Source organism: Conger conger, chromosome 7 (assembly GCF_963514075.1).
Source record: "Conger conger chromosome 7, fConCon1.1, whole genome shotgun sequence".
NCBI lineage: Eukaryota > Metazoa > Chordata > Actinopteri > Anguilliformes > Congridae > Conger > Conger conger.
This window is the reverse complement of record NC_083766.1, coordinates 6,807,720-6,829,991: the sequence shown is the minus strand read 5'-3', so window position 1 is coordinate 6,829,991 and position 22,272 is coordinate 6,807,720. Positions and strand designations below refer to the sequence as shown.

At 46.0% G+C, this 22,272-nt stretch overlaps 3 protein-coding genes across 3 annotated transcripts; all 3 read right to left on the bottom strand.

Moving 5' to 3' along the window:
* Positions 1-241: 241 nt before the first annotated feature.
* On the bottom strand, positions 242-1,312 carry LOC133132516 (odorant receptor 131-2-like). The gene is made up of 2 exons (XM_061247976.1): positions 662-1,312; positions 242-265 (listed from the first exon to the last, which is right to left on the bottom strand). Exons 1-2 carry the CDS (start codon positions 1,310-1,312, stop codon positions 242-244), a joined length of 675 nt encoding a protein of 224 aa, XP_061103960.1.
* A 4,994-nt stretch (positions 1,313-6,306) lies between these two features.
* LOC133132515 (odorant receptor 131-2-like) lies at positions 6,307-7,224 on the bottom strand. Its single transcript, XM_061247975.1, has one exon. It carries the CDS (start codon positions 7,222-7,224, stop codon positions 6,307-6,309), a length of 918 nt encoding a protein of 305 aa, XP_061103959.1.
* Positions 7,225-15,270: 8,046 nt separating this feature from the next.
* On the bottom strand, positions 15,271-16,167 carry LOC133132514 (odorant receptor 131-2-like). The gene has a single exon (XM_061247974.1). The coding sequence runs from the start codon at positions 16,165-16,167 to the stop codon at positions 15,271-15,273; it is 897 nt and encodes a 298-aa protein (XP_061103958.1).
* Between the last annotated feature and the right edge of the window lie 6,105 nt (positions 16,168-22,272).

Genomic DNA, 22,272 nt, shown 5'->3' with positions numbered 1-22,272 from the left:
GATGGCAGGTTGAAAGAGCTAGGGTTAGGAATTTAGCCAGGACCACCATTCACCATACAGACCATACAAGGGCATACTGATGAAGGATTGAGCTCTGCCAAGATTTCCAACCAATGAAAAAACAGTTTTATTTTACATTTCAATTCCATGTACTGAACTATTATTTTCCCAGAGAGGAAAACTGCTTCACAACAGAAATAATTTAAAAAGCAGACACACAACGCAGTGTACAACACGCGACTCAGTTTGGGTCTCCTGGGTGCTGCTTTAAAAAAAGAAATGGAAAACAGCATCTGAAATATAATTAAATAAATTCATATATAAAATACAGTTCAATATTACACATTAAATAATGCTACCCTTTCTAAAACACTTGCAGGTATTTTTTCTAACTACTTTTCAACACTGCTGTTATCTTTTAGCTATTTAATAATTGGCACGGAAACCAAAAGTTGTATAGAAAAAGGGGCCTGAAGGTCTGATCTCTCAGCCCATATATGAGTGGGCTCAGACATCTGGGGAAGATGACCAGCCCCAGGAAAATGACATACTGCACGTTTAAAGCAGCAAATAGGTTCAAGTGTGGACGTACTAGTGCAATAATGGTGTTTGAGAGAATGGAGGACAGACAAAGCCCCAGCTGAATCAGATGCAGCAATACTGTCCTGTGGGCCTTAGCAGCTGAACATTTGTCTGAGGAAGCTGATCTCGCAGCCACAACAATGCCAATGTACGTGTACACAATGGTGATCCCCACTGACAGGAAGTAGATGATTGTGAATGCATTATTTACGTCCGTGAACTGATCGGGCATGGATAATCCTGAGCAGAAATCCAATGTAGAGAGAATTGGTCCTGAGATAAGGAGCAAAATCAGGTTGGTGAAAGCCTTCACTGAGCCCAGCGCCCACACAATGGCAATGGCCACGCCCGTCCTCCTGCACATGGTGATCTCAGCATGCCTGAGGGGGAAGCAGATGGCGATGTACCGCTCCAAAGCCATCACGGCCAAGATGAGTGGGGAGATAAGAGAGATGACGTCTCCAGCAAGAATCACAAGGGCACACACAATGCTACTTATGTACAGCCTGATGATGGCAAAGATATACATCAACATGCAGATCACCAGGGTCAGAGAGTCAGTGAACAACATGTTGGTGAAGAGGATGTAGCGGGAGGTCTCTCGGAAGATGGCCTTACTCCTCAGGGTGATTAACATGACAACATTTATGTAGAGGAAGAAAAAACACGGTGTCATGGACAGGGCGGCTTTTGCCGGCACATCGCTGGCGATGAGTGTGGCGTTCACCATGCTTCAGCTGAGCCTGATGAGAGATAATAACAGAACTTTGTTGAAACAATTGCTTTAGGTATTGTATTATTGTTATCTCAAATGACATTCTTACCAAGGACAAAAGGCAATTCTAACTTCTTCTTTTTTTATCACAATAAATAGTGAGATTCTGTCTTAGCTGCTTTCAAATGCAAAAAAAAAAAAATACCATGAAGGAAGGAAGTCATAGATATCATTGGTTATAGTCATCTAAATAATATTCTAGCTGTTGGTAACCAGCCTATTATTATCAGTCCTATAAGAAAGAACCTTTTGTGAAACTGTCAGTAACACTTGCATTTACACTTCAGAATCAGAAGATAAGACATTCACTGAAATATCTCTTATCAATTACAGTGCATGAAAAACAAATCCATGTACACCACTGAATTACTCACTATGCAGAAGAATTCCGTGAACTCTCTCCAGGTAGCCTTGTTGAATAGACAGAAGGCTGTTAGAACCAGCTAACATCCTTATATGACCATCTTTGCACAGGACCATGTGTCCTTTGACAGCATTACGTCAACACATCATTACCCACGACATTACAACTAAAACAGGGCTCATTAGTGAAAGGCAAAAAAATGCTCTGTGTGTGTGCGTGTACATACTGTATATACATGGAGCGGATGGGGGGGCATATGATAAATACTGTAGATTATAATAAATCAGAGAGAGACATGTAAAGTTCAATAAGAATTTAAGTTAGCAACAAAGGGCACTTATTTTCTTATGTTTTTCGAAACGTCTCGATATAACATGCATTAAGCGCGGTCCTGCACATCAGCTTGTTAATGCAAATGTCTGATCAGCCAATCATGTGGCAGCATCTCAATGCATGCAAGCATGGAGACATGGTCAAGAGGTTCAGTTGTTGTTCAGACCAATCGTCAGAATGGGGAAGAAATGTGATCTGATCTGTGATCACGAATGTCCTGTGTTTGCTGTTGGTGTGAAACGGTGTCAACCTAGGATATCCTTCCCGGAACCAAGACCCTGCTCTTGACCTGGGAATTACCAAGGATGGACATGGATCGGCTTTGCTATGAAAGGGGGGAACACAGGTTACCTGATCCGGGATTCATTCAAGAAATCACATTGCTTACGACCAGAGGCGCTAGTTTGTTGGCAACGATGCTCGTTAAAGATTAGTTTTAACTTGTGTTTTAATTATAAGTTGTGTCATTCTTTATTAAAAGAAAAGCACGTAGAAAAGCAACACATGGTTTCTCTACCTTCCTTTTCTTAGGGAGCTTATATTTTTAATATAGACCTATGTTTTAAGAACAGTCGATCAACTCCTTCCAAAACTTCCAACTAAAAAATAAAAAACCGAATAAAAACAAAACTGTGCAATAACTGTAATTTACTGTCAGTTGTAATGTAAGTTACTGTCAACTTTGACCAGTCTGGCCATTCTCCTCTGACGTCTCTCATTAACAAGGAGTTTGTGCCCACAGAACTGCTGCTCACTTGTTTTTTGCACCATTCTTTGCAAACTCTAGAGACTATTGTGGGTGAAAATCCCAGGAGATCAGCTGTTTCTGAGATACTCAAACCACCCTGTCTGCCACCAACAATCATTCCACAGTCAAAGTCACTTTGATCACATTTTTTCCACATTCTGATAGTTCATGTGAACATTAACTGAAGCTCCTGACCTGTAGATTGTATGCATTGCAGTGCTGCCACTCAATTGGCTACTTAGATAATCGCATGAATAAGCAGGTGTAATAAAGTAGAAAAATGTTCCTAATAAAGTGCTCGGTGAGTGTATATACACTATATAATATGTAAGCTAGGCGGCACGGATGGTGTAGTGGGAAGCACTGCCGCCTCACAGCAAGGAGGTCCTGGGTTTGAATACCTGTCGGCCGGGGCCTCTCTGTGTGGAGTTTGCATGTTCTCCCCGTGTTCGCGTGGGTTTCCTCTGGGTACTCCGGTTTCCTCCCACAGTCCAAAGACATGCAGATTAGGCTCATTTGTCAGCAGTCACATCATCAATAAATACAAGGGAACCAGTTCCATTGGCGGCCATACATGCCCACGCCATGACACTACCACCACCATGCTTCACTGATGTGATGGTATGTTTTGGATCATGAGCAGTTCCTTTCCTTCTCCATACTCTTCTCTTCCCATAATTCTGGTACAAGTTGATCTTTGTGTCTCATCTGTCCATAGGATGTTGTTCCAGAACTGTAAAGGCTTTTTTAGATGTTGTTTGGCAAACTCTAATTTGGTCTTCCTGTTTTTGAGGCTCACCAATGGTTTACATCTTGTGGTGAACCCTCTGTATTCACTCTGGTGAAGTCTTCTCTTGATTGTTGACTTTGACACACATACACCTACCTCCTGGAGAGTGTTCTTGATCTGGCCATCTGTTGTGAAGGGGTTTTTCTTTACCAGGGAAAATAATTCTTCTGTCATCCATCACAGTTGTTTTCCTTGGTCTTCCAAGTCTTTTGGTCTTTTGGTCACTGGTGCGTTCTTTCTTTTTAAGAATGTTAAAAACCTGTTGATTAGGCCACACCTAATGTTTTTGCTATCGTCTGATGGGTTTGTTTTGATTTTTCAGCTTAATGATGGCTTGCTTCACTGATAGTGACAGCTCTTTGGATCTCATATTGAGAGTTGACAGAAACAGATTCCAAAATGCAAATAGCTCACTTGAAATTAACTCCAGACCTTTTATCTGCTCCTTGTAAATGAGATAATGAGGGAATAACACACACCTGGCCATGGAACAGCTGAGCAGCCAATTGTCCCATTACTTTTGGTTCCTTAAAAAGTGGGAGGCACATATAGAAACTTGTAATTCCTATACCGTTCACCTGATTTGGATGTAAATACCCTCAAATTAAAGCTGAAAGTCTGCAGTTAAAGCATATCTTGTTCATTTCATTTCAAATCCATTGTGGTGGTGTATAGAGCCAAAAAGAGGAGAATTGTGTCGATGTCCCAATATTTATGGACCTGACTGTATGTACAGAATTGCAGATCAAGTGTATCTCTCTGTTGGGAAATGACCTAATTCATTCAAAAGGTAAAGTCATTTGGGATTTTAAAATGGAAAAACATTGTTCACTTTGAGCTTAACTGGCAACATGGCAACAAGGACTTTCTGTTTCTATAATCTTTGTTTAAATTTTTCATTAATGGTCTGGTAGGCTGTCAAATAAATGGAAAGCTCTGGGAACATGACTTGAATAAGTAGTATGAGTTTAGGTCTTACCTACAGCACCATTCAGTCTCTCTGGGGGACAGATATCAAGGCATTTCTGTTTTTCTGTAAACCCACACCTTTGACAATATAAGAAATAATATTGTGAGTTTTATATTTTTGCCGTAAGAATATTTTCTACAGGGAGCTTATAATTCTTTTTTTTCTGATTGGGCGCTGTACTCCACAATTTTAGATGTTTAATCAGGGTGTGTGGAGGCCAATAGGAACAGGCCAAACCTCCCATTACCTTGTGAAAAAAAAAATTTTGATTTTGATTTTATGATGAGAAATTGTAAAAAAAAAAAAAATATATATATATATATATATATATATATATATATATATATATATATATATATATTGTTTGAGAATTTGTATGATGAACTAGAGAAGAAAACAAAGTTTGGATGTTCCGTAGACTCAAGAAGCAAGTAGCCTCTCAGTCACTTAAGCAGGTGCATTCTTTATTAGCACTCCAAGCCGTCGTCGGGAAATATGTGTCAGACAGGATTGGAACTAAAATAGGTGGCCCAGACAATTGAAAAATCAACAGCACAACACCCACCCATAGACACGCCCCTGCAGACTGATCAAAGCTGACAGGAAGGTGACAGTAACACAAATAACCACACATTACACCAGTGGTATGCAGAAGAGGATCTCTGAACATACAGCGCGACAAACCTCTTAAGTGGATAGGCTACAGCCGCAGAAGACCAATAAGTCTGAAAAATAAGTCTGATAAATACCGGATAAAGTGCTCACTTGGTGTATAAGAATTAATTTATTGTGCGATGTCACAAGATAATTCTCCCTCACAGTTGCGGTTGTATTCCTATACACTGTAATATGGTGGGAAGCTGCTCCATCCCATGTACTACCTATATTTCCTGGTCTATTTTCTTTTATTTTGATAGATCCATACCCATTTCTCAGCAACTTGTAATCTGGATATGTAACCATACTATTTTTCTGATGTTTTATGGGTGTTTCCTACCACAAAATTGCGAAAGAGGGAATTCCATTTATTCGACTGCGTAATTCGTAATAGTCTTAGTTAATCGGTCGTTAATGTGTATCTGCGGCCGCAAACCAGTTGCAATAGAGCGAATGTTTTGGCATTGCGACTGTTTCCTTGGTAAACCTGGCCATCAAAGCACTTACAGTGAAAGTCGCCTCAACCACCACCAATGTGTAGCACCCACCTGGGTGATGCATGGCAGCCAGTTTGTGCCAGGACATTCACCACACACCAGCTAAGGTGGAGAGGGAGAGAACAATGTTTTTGCCAATTGAATCAGGGGATGATTAGATGGCAGGTTGAAAGAGCTAGGGTTAGGAATTTAGCCAGGACCACCATTCACCATACAGACCATACAAGGGCATATTGATGAAGGACTGAGCTATGCCAGGATTTCCAACCAATGAAAAAACTGTTTAATTTTACATTTCAATTCCATGTACTGAAATATTATTTTCCCAGAGAGGAAAACTGCTTCACAACAGAAATAATTTAAAAAGCAGACACACAGCGCAGTGTACAACATGTGACTCAGTTTGGGTCTCCTGGGTGCTGTTTTAAAAAAAGAAATGGAAAACAGCATCTGAAATATAATTAAATAAATTCATATATAAAATGGCAATACAGTTAAATATTACACAATAAAGTAATGCTACCCTTTCTAAAACACTTGCAGGTATTCTTTCTAACTACTTTTCAACACTGCTGATATCTTTTAGCGATTTAATTATTGGCACGGAAACCAAAAGTGAAGTAGTATAGAAAAAGGGGCCTGAAGGTCTGATCTCTCAGCCCATATATGAGTGGGCTCAGACATCTGGGGAAGATGACCAGCCCTAGGAAAATGACATACTGCACATTTAAAGCAGCAAATAGGTCCAAGTATGTACGTACTAGTGTAAGAATGGTGTTCGAGAGAATGGAAGACAGACAAAGCCCCAGCTGAATCAGATGCAGCAATACTGTCCTGTGGGCCTTAGCAGCTGAACATTTGTCTGAGGAAGCTGATCTCGCAGCCGCAACAATGCCAATGTACGTGTAAACAATGGTGAGCCCCACTGACAGGAAGTAGATGATTGTGAATGCATTATTTACGTCCGTGAACTGATCGGGCATGGATAATCCTGAGCAGAAGTCCAATGTGGAGACAAGTGGTCCTGAGATAAGGAGCAAAATCAGGTTGGTGAAAGCCTTCACTGAGCCCAGCGCCCACACAATGGCAATGGCCACGCCCGTCCTCCTGCACATGGTGATCTCAGCATGCCTGAGGGGGAAGCAGATGGCGATGTACCGCTCCAAAGCCATCACGGCCAAGCTGAGTGGGGAGATAAGAGAGATGACGCCTCCAGCAAGCATCACAAGGGCACACACAATGCTGAGTATGGACAGCCTGGCGATGGCAAAGATATACATCAACATGCAGGTCACCAGAGTCAGAGAGTCAGCGAACAGCATGTTGGTGAAGAGGATGTAGCGGGAGGTCTCTCGGAAGATGGCCTTACTCCTCAGGGTGATTAACATGACAACATTTATGTAGAGGAAGAAAAAACATGGTGTCATGGACAGGGCAGCTTTTGCCGGTACTCCCTTGTTGATTTGTGATACTGTGATGTTGCTGGCGCTGACTGTGATGTTTGCCATGTTTCAGCTGAGCCTGATGAGAGATAATAACAGAAATTTGTTGAAACAACTGCTTTAGGATTATTCCTATCTCAAATGACATTCTTACCAAGGACAAAAGGCAATTCTAACTTCTTCTTTTTTTTATCACAATAAATCCTGAGATTCTGTCTTAGCTGTTTTCAAATACAAGTAAAAAGAAATACCATGAAGGAAGGAAGTCATAGATATCATTGGTTATAGTCATCTAAATAATATTCTGGCTGTTGGTAACCAGCCTATTATTATCAGTCCTATAAGAAAGAACCTTTTGTGAAACTGTCAGTAACACTTGCATTTACAGTTCAGAATCAGAAGATTAGACATTCACTGAAATATCTCTTATCAAGTACAGTACATGAAAAACAAATCCATGTACACCACTGAATTACTCACTATGCAGAAGAATTCCGTGTAGAACTCTCTCCAGGTAGCCTTGTTGAATAGACAGAAGGCTGTTAGAACCAGCTAACATCCTTATATGACCATCTTTGCACAGGACCATGTGTCCTTTGACAGCATTACGTCAACACATCATTACCCATGACATTACAACTAAAACAAGGCTCATTAGTGAAAGGCAAAAAAATGCTCTGTGTGTGTGCGTGTACATACTGTACATACATGGAGGGGATGGGGGGGGGCATATGATAAATACTGTAGATTATAATAAATCAGAGAGAGACAAGTTCAATAAGAATTTAAGTTAGCAACAAAGGGCACTTATTTTCTTATGTCTTATTTTCAAAACGTCTCGATATAACATGCATTAAGCGGTAGACCTGCACATCAGCTTGTTAATGCAAATGTCTGATCAACCAATCATGTGGCAGCATCTCAATGCATGAAAGCATGGAGACATGGTCAAGAGGTTCAGTTGTTGTTCAGACCAAACGTCAGAATGGGGAAGAAATGTGATCTGATCTGTGATCACGAATGTCCTGTGTTTGCTGTTGGTGTGAAAGGGTGTCAACCTAGGATATCCTTCCCAGAAACAAGACCCAGCTCTTGAGCTGGGAATTACCCAGGATGGACATGGATCAGCTTTGCTATGAAAGGGGGGAACACGGGTTATTCGATCCGGGATTCATTCAAGAAATCACATTGCTTACGACCAGAGGCGTGCTAGTTTGTTGGCAACGATGCTCGTTAAAGATTTGTTTTAACTTGTGTTTTAATTATGAGTTCTGTCATTCTTTATTAAAAGACAATTGTTTTGCAACATATGGTTTCTCTACCTTTCTATTATTAGGAAGCTTATATTTTTAATATAGGCCTACGTTTCAAGAACAGTCGATCAACTCCTCCCAAAACTTCCAACTAAAAAATAAAAAACCGAAAAAAAAACAGTGTCTGTGCAAGAACTGTAATTTCACAAAGATGTTCATGATCAGCTACTAACATAATAATGCAGTCTCTTAAATATTTGCTTTGTCAAACTAATGTACACTCACCGAGAAGTTTATTAGATATTTATTAGACTTTTTAAACTTCTACTGCTGTAGCCTATCCACTTAAGAGTTATGATTCGCTGTGTGTTCAGAGATGCTCTTCTGCATACCACTGTTCCAATGTGTGGTTATTTGCGTTACTGTCTGCTTTGACCAGTCTGGCCATTCTCCTCTGACGTCTCTCATAAACAAGGCATTTGTGCCCACAGAACTGCTGCTCACTTGTTTTTTGCACCATTCTTTGCAAACTCTAGAGACTATTGTGGGTGAAAATCCCAGGAGATCAGCAGTTTCTGAGATACTCAAACCACCCTGTCTGCCACCAACAATCATTCCACGGTCAAAGTCACTTTGATCACATTTTTTCCCTATTCTGATAATTCAGGTGAAAATTAACTGAAGCTCCCGACCCGTATCTACATGATTGTATAGACTGCACTGCTGCCACACAATTGGCTGCTTAGATAATCGCATGAATAAGCAGGTGTAATAAAGTACAATAAAGTAATAAAGTGCTTGGTGAGTGTATATACACTATATAATATGTAAGCTAGGCAGCACGGATGGTGCAGTGGGAAGCACTGCCGCCTCACAGCAAGGAGGTCCTGGGTCCTGGCCTCTCTGTGTAGAGTTTGCATGTTCTCCCCGTGTTTGCATGGGTTTCCTCCGGGTACTCCGGTTTCCTCCCACAGTCCAAAGACATGCAGGTTAGGCTGATTGGAGAGTCTAAATTGCCCGTAGGTATGAGTGTATGAGTGTGTGAGTGAATGGTGTGTGTGCCCTCCGATGGACTGGCGACCTGTCCAGGGTGTATTCCTGCCTCTCGCCCAATGTATGCTGGGATAGGCTCCAGCCCCCCGCAACCCTATTCAGGATAAGCGGGTTAGGATAATGAATGAATGAATGAATATGTAAACTATGTTCATAAAGTATATAATATGTAGATAATCCATCCATCCATCCATCCATCCATCATCACCCGCTCATCCGGAGTCGGGTCGCGGTGGCAGTAGGCAAAGCCGGGTATTCCAGGCGTCCCTCTCCCCAGCAACGCATTCTAGCTCCTCCTGGGGGATCCCGAGGCATTCCCTGGCCAGGAGAGATATATAATCTCTCCAGCGGGCTCTGGGTCTCCCTCGGGGTCTCCGCCCAGTTGGACGAGCCCGGAAAACTTCCAAAGGGAGGCGCCCGGGAGGCATCCTGATCAGATGCCCGAACCACCTCAATTGGCTCCTTTCGACACGAAGGAGCAGCGGCTCTACTCCGAGCTCCCTCCGGACGTCCAAGCTCCTCACCCTATCTCTAAGGCTGAGCCCGGCCACTCTACGGAGGAAGCTCATTTCGGCCGCTTGTATACGCGATCTCGTTCTTTCGGTCACTACCCAAAGCTTGTGACCATAGGTGAGGATTGGGACGTAGATCGACCAGTAAATCTCTTCACCACAACGGTCTGGTGCAACGCCCGCATTACTGCTGACGCTGCACCGATCCGCCTGTCGATCTCACGCTTCCTTCTACCCTCACTCGTGAACAAGACCCCGAGATACTTGAACTCCTTCACTTGGGGCAAAGACTCGTTCCCAACCCAGAGGGAGCAATCCACCGTTTTCCGGCAGAGAACCATGGCCTCGGACTTGGAGGTGCTGACTCTCATCCCGGCCGCTTCACACTCGGCTGCAAACCGCTCCAGTGCGTGCTGAAGGTCACGGTCCGATGAAGCCAGCAGAACCACATCATCCGCAAAAAGCAGAGATGCGATTCTGAGGTCACCAAACCGGACACTCTCCTCACCTCGGATGCGCCTTGAGATCCTGTCCATGAATACCAGTAACAGGACCGGTGACAAGGGGCAACCTTGGCGGAGTCCAACACCCACAGGAAACGTGCTTGACTTTGTGCCGAGAATACGGACACAGCTCTCACTTTGGTTATACAGGGACCTGATGGCTCGTAACAACGGCCCCGGTACCCTATACTCCCGCAGTACACCCCACAGGGTTCCCCGGGGGACACGGTCGAAAGCCTTCTCCAAGTCCACAAAGCACATGTGGACTGGATGGGCAAACTCCCATGACCCCGCCAGCAACCCTGCCAAGGTAAAGAGCTAGTCCACTGTTCCACGACCAGGACGGAAGCCACATTTCTCTTTCTGAATCCGAGGTTCGACCGTCGGTCGGAGCCTCCTTTCCAGCACCCTAGAGTAAGCTTTCCCAGGGAGGCTGAGGAGTGTGATACCCCGGTAATTGGTGAACACCCTCCGGTCCCCCTTCTTGAAAATGGGGACCACCACCCCGGTCTGCCACTCTACAGGTACTGTCCCCGACCTCCACGCGACACTGAAGAGGCGTGTCAGCCAAGACAGCCCAACAATGTCCAGAGCCTTCAGCATCTCAGGGCGAATCTCATCTACACCCAGCGACTTGCCACTGAGGAGCTTTTTAACTACCTCAGCAACTTCCACCAGGGATATAGGTGCAGATTCCCCCAAGTCTTCGGGCTCTGCCTCTTCCACAGAGGACGTGTTGTCCTCGAAGTGCTCTTTCCACCACCCGACAATATCCCCAGTCCGGGTCAGCAGTTCTCCTCCCCTGCTGAAAACAGCCTGAGACAAGCCCTGCTTTCCCTTTCTGAGTCGTCGGATGGTTTGCCAGAACTTCCTCGAGGCCAACCGAAAGTCCTTCTCCATAGCCTCACCGAACTCCTCCCATACCCGGGTTTTTGCTTCAGCGACTGCCGAAGCCGCAGCCCTTCTGGCCACCCGGTACCTGTCTGCTGCTTCAGGGGACCCCCGGGCCAGCCAAGCCCGAAAGGCCTCCTTCTTCAGCTTGACGGCCTCCCTCACCGCTGGTGTCCACCAGCGGGTTCTTGGGTTGCCGCCCCGAAAGGCACCGATGACCTTCTGGCCACAGCTCCTGCTTGCCGCCTCTGCAATGGAGACTTTGAACATGGCCCACTCGGACTCCATGTCCCCAGCTTCCCCCGGGATGCGTGAGAAGGTCCTCCGGAGGTGGGAGTTGAAGACCTCGCGAACAGGGCCCTCACTACACGTTTGGGTTTACCGGGTCTGTCCGGCAGCCTCCCCGGCCACTTGATCCAACTCACCACCAGGTGGTGATCAGTTGACAGCTCTGCTCCTCTCTTCCCCCGAGTGTCCAAGACATACGGCCGCAGGTCTGACGATACGACCACAAAGTCAATCATCGATCTTTGGCCTAAGGTGCTCTGGTACCAAGTACACTTATGAGCTACCCTATGCTCGAACATGGTGTTTGTTATCGACAATCCATGACCAGCACAGAAGTCCAATAACAAAACACCGCTTGGGTTCAGATCAGGCAGGCCGTTCCTCCCAATCACCCCCCTCCAGGTTTCTCCGTCATTGCCCACGTGAGCGTTGAAGTCGCCCAGCAGAACTATGGAGTCTCCGGGTGGCACCCTTTCCAGGATGCCGCCCAATGACTCCAAGAAGGCCGGATACTCTGAACTGCCGTTTGGTGCATAAGCACAAATGACAGTCAGAGCTTTCCCCCCAGCGACACGTAGTCGCAGAGAGGCGACCCTCTCGTTCCCCGGGTGGAACTCCAACACAGTGGCGCTCAGCCGGTGGCTTGTGAGTATCCCCACACCCGCCCGGCGCCACTCACCAGCAACTCCAGAAAAGAACAGCCCCTCTCCAGGAGTTTGGTTCCGGAACCAGTACTGTGCGTGGAGGTAAGCCCAACTATATCTAGTTGATACCGCTCCCGCACTAGCTCCGGTTCCTTCCCCACCAGAGAGGTGACGTTCCACATCCCCAGAACCAGTCAGCGACGCCGAGGATCAGCACGCCCGGATCCCCGCCTTTGCCTACTGCCCGTTGGGCAAAGCACCCGACTCCTATGCCGACCCCTGCAGGTGGTGAGCCCACAGGGCGGCGACCCCACGTGACCAGTTCGGGCTGTGCCCGGCCGGGCCCCATGGGATAAGGCCCGGCCACCAGACGCTCGCCGACGAGCTCCCCTCCCGGGTCTGGCTCCAGCAGGGGGCCCCGGTTTCCCTTTTCCGGGGGAGGTAACTGAGTCGGTGTGTGGCCGTATCATGGGAGTCATTGAATCGCTCTTAGTCCAGCCCCTCCCCCGGGACCAATTTGCCTTGGGAGACCCTACTGGGGGCTAACAGTGCCCCCGACAACCTAGCTCCCAGGATCACCGGGACACACAAACCCCTCCACCACGTTAAGGTGGCGATTCCTCGGAGGGGTAATAACACAATAAAATACAAAAAGGAATATAAATGTAGTCCAGTCAATTGTCGTAATGTATTTACAGAATTGTAGATCAAGTGTATCTCTCTGGTGGGAAATGACCTAATTCGTTAAAAAGGTAAAGTCATTTGGGATTTTAAAACGGAAAAACATTGTTCACTTTGAGCTTAATTGACAACATGGCAACAAGGATTTTCTGATTCTATAATCTTTGTTGAAATTTTTTATTAAATGTTCAGTAGGCTATCAAATAAATGGAAAGCTCTGGGAACATGACTTGAATAACTAGTATGAGTTTAGATCTTACCTACAGCACCATTCAGTCTCTCTGGGGGACAGATATCTAGGCCTTTCTGTTTTTCTGTAAACCCACACCTTTGAAAATATAAGAAATAATATTGCGAGTTTTATATTTTTGCCGTAAAAATATTTTCTACAGTGAGCTCATAATTCATTTTTTTTCTGATTGGGCGCTATACTCCACAATTTTAGATGTGTAATCAAAGAATTGACATGTGGTTAAAGGGACCAAGATGTGTGGAGGCCAATAGGAACAGCCCAAACCTCCCATTACCTCGTGAAAAAAAAAAAGATTTTGATTCTGATTTCATGATGAGAATTTGTAAAGAAAAAAAAAAATAATAATAATAATTGTTTGAGAATTTGTATGATGTATGATGAGAGAAGAAAACAAAGTTTGGATCTTCCGTAGGCTACAATATAATAGAATGCACAGGGTCAGGCAGCACTGCCTGTATCAGGAACATTTATATGATGAACTCCAATAGTTCTGCCTATGACAGAACGATGTCTATGTCAATATGATAAGCAGATTCAATGAAACCTCATTTTTATATTCTTTTTATTACTATACGTGTGTGTATACATTTTTATTTGGCTAATTGTGGTTCAGACAACATCGAGTTAACAAAAAACAACTAGCAAAATGATCTAGCATAGAAAATAGGTAGGTTACTAGAGCAAACCATAGAAAGAAAGTGTTTAACCAGCCTCCCAAAGCCGACTCAAAAAGCAAGTAGCCTCTCAGTCACTTAAGACAGGTGCATTCATTTCTTAGCACTCCAAGCCGTCGTTGGGAAATTCAGAGCACTGGACACTCTGAGAGCTAGTAATCGAACACACCCAGCGTCTTTGAGCTGTTTGTATTCATTTTAATTGAACGAGAGGGTTGGAGTGAAAATATGTGACAGACAGGATTGGAACTAAAATAGGTGGCCCAGACAATTGAAAAATCAACAGCACAACGCCCACCCATAGACACGCCCCTGCAGACTGATCAAAGCTGACAGGAAGGTGACAGTAACACAAATAACCACACATTACACCAGTGGTATGCAGAAGAGGATCTCTGAACATACAGCGCGGCAAACCTCTTGAGTGGATAGGCTACAGCCGCAGAAGACCAATAAGTCTGAAAAATAAGTCTGATAAATACCGGATAAAGTGCTCATTTGGTGTATAAGAATTAATTTATTGTGCGATGTCACAAGATAATTCTCCCTCACAGTTGCGGTTGTATTCCTATACACTGTAATACGGTGGGAAGCTGCTCCATCCCATGTACTACCTATATTTCTATGGTCTATTTTCTTTTATTTTGGTAGATCCATACCCATTTCTCAGCAACTTGTAATCTGGATATGTAACCATACTATTATTCTGATGTTTTATGGGTGTTTCCTACCACAAAATTGCGAAAGAGGGAATTCCATTTATTCGACTGTGTAAATCGTAATAGTCTTAGTCAATCGGTCGTTAATGTGTATCTGCGGCCGCAAACCAGTTGCAATAGAGCGAATGTTTTTTGCGTTGCGACTGTTTCCTTGGTAAACCTGGCCATCAAAGCACTTACAGTGAAAGTCGCCTCAACCACCACCAATGTGTAGCACCCAACTGGGTGATGCATGGCAGCCAGTTTGTGCCAGGACATTCACCACACACCAGAGAAGGTGGAGAGGGAGAGAACAATGTTTTTGCCAATTGAATCAGGGGATGATTAGATGGCAGGTTGAAAGAGCTAGGGTTAGGAATTTAGCCAGGACCACCATTCACCATACAGACCATACAAGGGCATACTGATGAAGGATTGAGCTATGCCAGGATTTCCAACCAATTAAAAAACTGTTTAATTTTACATTTAACATGTTTTAAAAAAAGAAATGGAAAACAGCATCTGAAATATAATTAAATAAATTCATATATAAAATGGCAATACAGTTAAATATTACACAATAAAGTAATGCTACCCTTTCTAAAACACTTGTAGGTATTCTTTCTAACTACTTTTCAACACTGCGGTTATCTTTTAGCTATTTAATTATTGGCACGGAAACCAAAAGTGAAGTTGTATAGAAAAAGGGGCCTGAAGGTCTGATCTCTCAGCCCATATATGAGTGGGCTCAGACATCTGGGGAAGATGACCAGCCCCAGGAACATGACATACTGCACATTTAAAGCAGCAAATAGGTCCAAATGTGGACGTACTAGTGCAACAATCGTGTCAAAGAGAATGGAAGACAGACAAAGCCCCAGCTGAATCAGATGCAGCAATACTGTCCTGTGGGCCTTAGCAGCTGAACATTTGTCTGAGGAAGCTGATCTCGCAGCCACAACAATGCCAATGTACGTGTACACAATGGTGATCCCCACTGACAGGAAGTAGATGATTGTGAATGCATTATTTACGTCTGTGTACACCTCCAGGCCGGGCATGGATAATCCTGAGCAGAAGTCCAATGTGGAGACAAGTGGTCCTGAAATAAGGAGCAAAATCAGGTTGGTGAAAGCCTGCACTGAGCCCAGCGCCCACACAATGGCAATGGCCACGCCCGTCCTCCTGCACATGGTGATCTCAGCATGCCTGAGGGGGAAGCAGATGGCGATGTACCGCTCCAAAGCCATCACGGCCAAGTTGAGTGGGGAGATAAGAGAGAGGACGCCTCCAGCAAGCATCATAAGGACACACGCAATGCTACTTATGTACAGCCTGACGATGGCAAAGATATACATCAACATGCAGGTCACCAGGGTCAGAGAGTCAGCGAACAGCATGTTGGTGAAGAGGATGTAGCGGGAGGTCTCTCGGAAGATGGCCTTACTCCTCAGGGTGATTAACATGACAACATTAATGTAGAGGAAGAAAAAACACGGTGTCATGGACAGGGCGGCTTTTGCCGGCACATCGCTGGCGATGACTGTGGCGTTCACCATGCTTCAGCTGAGCCTGATGAGAGATAATGACAGAAATTTGTTGAAACAACTGCTTTAGGATTATTCCTATCTCAAATGACATTCTTACCAAGGACAAAACGCAATTCTAACTTCTTCTTTTTTTATCACAATAAATCCTGAGATTCTCTCTTAGCTGTTTTCAAATACAAGTTAAAAGAAATACCATGAAGGAAGGAAGTCATAGATATCATTGGTTATAGTCATCTAAATAATATTCTGGCTGTTGGTAACCAGCCTATTATTATCAGTCCTATAAGAAAGAACCTTTTGTGAAACTGTCAGTAACACTTGCATTTACAGTTCAGAATCAGAAGATTAGACATTCACTGAAATATCTCTTATCAAGTACAGTACATGAAAAACAAATCCATGTACACCACTGAATTACTCACTATGCAGAAGAATTCCGTGTAGAACTCTCTCCAGGTAGCCTTGTTGAATAGACAGAAGGCTGTTAGAACCAGCTAACATCCTTATATGACCATCTTTGCACAGGACCATGTGTCCTTTGACAGCATTACGTCAACACATCATTACCCACGACATTACAACTAAAACAGGGCTCATTAGTGAAAGGCAAAAAAATGCTCTGTGTGTGTGCGTGTACATACTGTACATACATGGAGGGGATGGGGGGGGGCATATGATAAATACTGTAGATTATAATAAATCAGAGAGAGACAAGTTCAATAAGAATTTAAGTTAGCAACAAAGGGCACTTATTTTCTTATGTCTTATTTTCAAAACGTCTCGATATAACATGCATTAAGCGGTAGACCTGCACATCAGCTTGTTAATGCAAATGTCTGATCAGCCAATCATGTGGTAGCATCTCAATGCATGAAAGCATGGAGACATGGTCAAGAGGTTCAGTTGTTGTTCAGACCAAACGTCAGAATGGGGAAGAAATGTGATCTGATCTGTGATCACGAATGTCCTGTGTTTGCTGTTGGTGTGAAAGAGTGTCAACCTAGGATATCCTTCCCAGAACCAAGACCCTGCTCTTGAGCTGGGAATTACCCAGGATGGACATGGATCGGCTTTGCTATGAAAGGGGGGAACACGGGTTACTCGAGCCGGGATTCATTCAAGAAATCACATTGCTTACGACCAGAGGCGCGCTAGTTTGTTGGCAACGATGCTCGTTAAAGATTTGTTTTAACTTGTGTTTTAATTATGAGTTGTGTCATTCTTTATTAAAAGAAAATTGTTTTGCAACATATGGTTTCTCTACCTTTCTATTATTAGGAAGCTTATATTTTTAATATAGGCCTACGTTTCAAGAACAGTCGATCAACTCCTCCCAAAACTTCCAACTAAAAAATAAAAAACCGAAAAAAAAACAGTGTCTGTGCAAGAACTGTAATTTCACAAAGATGTTCATGATCAGCTACTAACATAATAATGCAGTCTCTTAAATATTTGCTTTGTCAAACTAATGTACACTCACCGAGAAGTTTATTAGATATTTATTAGACTTTTTAAACTTCTACTGCTGTAGCCTATCCACTTAAGAGTTATGATTCGCTGTGTGTTCAGAGATGCTCTTCTGCATACCACTGTTCCAATGTGTGGTTATTTGCGTAACTGTCAGCTTTGACCAGTCTGGCCATTCTCCTCTGACGTCTCTCATAAACAAGGCATTTGTGCCCACAGAACTGCTGCTCACTTGTTTTTTGCACCATTCTTTGCAAACTCTAGAGACTATTGTGGGTGAAAATCCCAGGAGATCAGCAGTTTCTGAGATACTCAAACCACCCTGTCTGCCACCAACAATCATTCCACGGTCAAAGTCACTTCGATCACATTTTTTCCCTATTCTGATAATTCAGGTGAAAATTAACTGAAGCTCCCGACCCGTATCAACATGATTGTATAGACTGCACTGCTGCCACACAATTGGCTGCTTAGATAATCGCATGAATAAGCAGGTGTAATAAAGTACAATAAAGTAATAAAGTGCTTGGTGAGTGTATATACACTATATAATATGTAAGCTAGGCAGCACGGATGGTGCAGTGGGAAGCACTGCCGCCTCACAGCAAGGAGGTCCTGGGTCCTGGCCTCTCTGTGTGGAGTTTGCATGTTCTCCCCGTGTTTGCATGGGTTTCCTCCGGGTACTCCGGTTTCCTCCCACAGTCCAAAGACATGCAGGTTAGGCTGATTGGAGAGTCTAAATTGCCCGTAGGTATGAGTGTATGAGTGTGTGAGTGAATGGTGTGTGTGCCCTCCGATGGACTGGCGACCTGTCCAGGGTGTATTCCTGCCTCTCGCCCAATGTATGCTGGGATAGGCTCCAGCCCCCCGCGACCCTATTCAGGATAAGCGGGTTAGGATAATGAATGAATGAATGAATATGTAAACTATGTTCATAAAGTATATAATATGTAGATAATCCATCCATCCATCCATCCATCCATCATCACCCGCTCATCCGGAGTCGGGTCGCGGTGGCAGTAGGCAAAGCCGGGTATTCCAGGCGTCCCTCTCCCCAGCAACGCATTCTAGCTCCTCCTGGGGGATCCCGAGGCATTCCCTGGCCAGGAGAGATATATAATCTCTCCAGCGGGCTCTGGGTCTCCCTCGGGGTCTCCGCCCAGTTGGACGAGCCTGGAAAACTTCCAAAGGGAGGCGCCCGGGAGGCATCCTGATCAGATGCCCGAACCACCTCAATTGGCTCCTTTCGACACGAAGGAGCAGCGGCTCTACTCCGAGCTCCCTCCGGACGTCCAAGCTCCTCACCCTATCTCTAAGGCTGAGCCCGGCCACTCTACGGAGGAAGCTCATTTCGGCCGCTTGTATACGCGATCTCGTTCTTTCGGTCACTACCCAAAGCTTGTGACCATAGGTGAGGATTGGGACGTAGATCGACCAGTAAATCTCTTCACCACAACGGTCTGGTGCAACGCCCGCATTACTGCTGACGCTGCACCGATCCGCCTGTCGATCTCACGCTTCCTTCTACCCTCACTCGTGAACAAGACCCCGAGATACTTGAACTCCTTCACTTGGGGCAAAGACTCGTTCCCAACCCAGAGGGAGCAATCCACCGTTTTCCGGCAGAGAACCATGGCCTCGGACTTGGAGGTGCTGACTCTCATCCCGGCCGCTTCACACTCGGCTGCAAACCGCTCCAGTGCGTGCTGAAGGTCACGGTCCGATGAAGCCAGCAGAACCACATCATCCGCAAATAGCAGAGATGCGATTCTGAGGTCACCAAACCGGACACTCTCCTCACTTCGGCTGCGCCTTGAGATCCTGTCCATGAATACCACAAACAGGACCGGTGACAAGGGGCAACCTTGGCGGAGTCCAACACCCACAGGAAACATGCTTGACTTTGTGCCGAGAATGCGGACACAGCTCTCATTTTGGTTATACAGGGACCGGATGGCTCGTATCAACGGCCCCGGTACCCCATACTCCCGCAGTACATCCCACAGGGTTCCCCGGGGGACACGGTCGAAAGCCTTCTCCAAGTCCACAAAGCACATGTGGACTGGATTGGCAAACTCCCATGACCCCGCCAGCAACCCTGCCAAGGTAAAGAGCTGGTCCACTGTTCCACGACCAGGACGGAAGCCACATTGCTCCTCCTGAATCCGAGGTTCGACTGTCGGTCGGAGCCTCCTTTCCAGCACCCTAGAGTAAGCTTTCCCAGGGTGGCTGAGGAGTGTGATACCCCGGTAATTGGAGCACACCCTCCGGTCCCCCTTCTTGAAAATGGGGACCACCACCCCGGTCTGCCACTCTACAGGTACTGTCCCCGACCTCCACACGACACTGAAGAGGCGTGTCAGCCAAGACAGCCCAACAATGTCCAGAGCCTTCAGCATCTCAGGGCGAATCTCATCTACACCCAGCGACTTGCCACTGAGGAGCTTTTTGACTACCTCAGCAACTTCCACCAGGGATATAGGTGCAGATTCCCCCAAGTCTTCGGGCACTGCCTCTTCCACAGAGGATGTGTTGTTCAGGTTCAGGAGCTCCTCAAAGTGCTCCTTCCACCACCCGACAATATCCCCAGTCCGGGTCAGCAGTTCTCCTCCCCTGCTGAAAACAGCCTGAGACAAGCCCTGCTTTCCCTTTCTGAGTCGTCGGATGGTTTGCCAGAACTTCCTCGAGGCCAACCGAAAGTCCTTCTCCATAGCCTCACCGAACTCCTCCCATACCCGGGTTTTTGCTTCAGCGACTGCCGAAGCCGCAGCCCTTCTGGCCACCCGGTACCTGTCTGCTGCTTCAGGGGACCCCCGGGCCAGCCAAGCCCGAAAGGCCTCCTTCTTCAGCTTGACGGCCTCCCTCACCGCTGGTGTCCACCAGCGGGTTCTTGGGTTGCCGCCCCGAAAGGCACCGATGACCTTCTGGCCACAGCTCCTGCTTGCCGCCTCTGCAATGGAGGCTTTGAACATGGACCACTCGGACTCCATGTCCCCAGCTTCCCCCGGGATGCGTGAGAAGGTCCTCCGGAGGTGGGAGTTGAAGACCTCGCGAACAGGGGCCTCCGCCAGACGTTCCCAGTTCACCCTCACTACACGTTTGGGTTTACCGGGTCTGTCTGGCAGCCTCCCCGGCCACTTGATCCAACTCACCACCAGGTGGTGATCAGTTGACAGCTCTGCTCCTCTCTTCACCCAAGTGTCCAAGACATACGGCCGCAGGTCTGACGATACGACCACAAAGTCGATCTTCGATCTTTGGCCTAAGGTGCTCTGGTACCAAGTACACTTATGAGCTACCCTATGCTCGAACATGGTGTTTGTTATCGACAATCCATGACCAGCACAGAAGTCCAATAACAAAACACCGCTTGGGTTCAGATCAGGCAGGCCGTTCCTCCCAATCACCCCCCTCCAGGTTTCTCCGTCATTGCCCACGTGAGCGTTGAAGTCGCCCAGCAGAACTATGGAGTCTCCGGGTGGCACCCTTTCCAGGATGCCGCCCAATGACTCCAAGAAGGCCGGATACTCTGAACTGCTGTTTGGTGCATAAGCACAAATGACAGTCAGAGCTTTCCCCCCAGTGACACGTAGTCGCAGAGAGGCGACCCTCTCGTTCCCCGGGTGGAACTCCAACACAGTGGTGCTCAGCCGGTGGCTTGTGAGTATCCCCACACCCGCCCGGCGCCTCTCACCTTGAGCAACTCCAGAAAAGAACAGAGTCCAGCCCCTCTCCAGGAGTTTGGTTCTGGAACCAGTACTGTACGTGGAGGTGAGCCCAACTATATCTAGTTGATACTGCTCCCGCACTAGCTCCGGTTCCTTCCCCACCAGAGAGGTGACGTTCCACGTCCCCAGAACCAGTCTGCGACGCCGAGGATCAGCACGCCCGGATCCCCGCCTTTGCCTACTGCCCGTTGGGCAAAGCACCCGACTCCTATGCCGACCCCTGCAGGTGGTGAGCCCACAGGACGGCGACCCCACGTGACCAGTTCGGGCTGTGCCCGGCAGGGCCCCATGGGATAAGGCCCGGCCACCAGACGCTCGCCGACGAGCTCCCCTCCCGGGTCTGGCTCCAGCAGGGGGCCCCGGTTTCCCTTTTCCGGGCGAGGTAACTGGGTCGTTGTGTGGCCGTATCATGGGAGTCTTTGAATCGCTCTTAGTCCGGCCCCTCCCTCGGGACCAATTTGCCTTGGGAGACCCTACTGGGGGCTAACAGTGCCCCCGACAACCTAGCTCCCAGGATCACCGGGACACACAACCCCCTCCACCACGTTAAGGTGGCGATTCCTCGGAGGGGTAATAATACAATAAAATACAAAAAGGAATATAAATGTAGTCCAGTCAATTGTCATAATGTATGTACAGAATTGTAGATCAAGTGTATCTCTCTGGTGGGAAATGACCTAATTCATTAAAAAGGTAAAGTCATTTGGGATTTTAAAACGGAAAAGCATTGTTCACTTTGAGCTTAATTGATAACATGGCAACAAGGAATTTCTGATTCTATAATCTTTGTTGAAATTTTTAATTAAATGTTCAGTAGGGTGTCAAATAAATGGACAGCTCTGGGAACATGACTTGAATAAGTAGTATGAGTTTAGATCTTACCTACAGCACCATTCAGTCTCTCTGGGGGACAGAAATC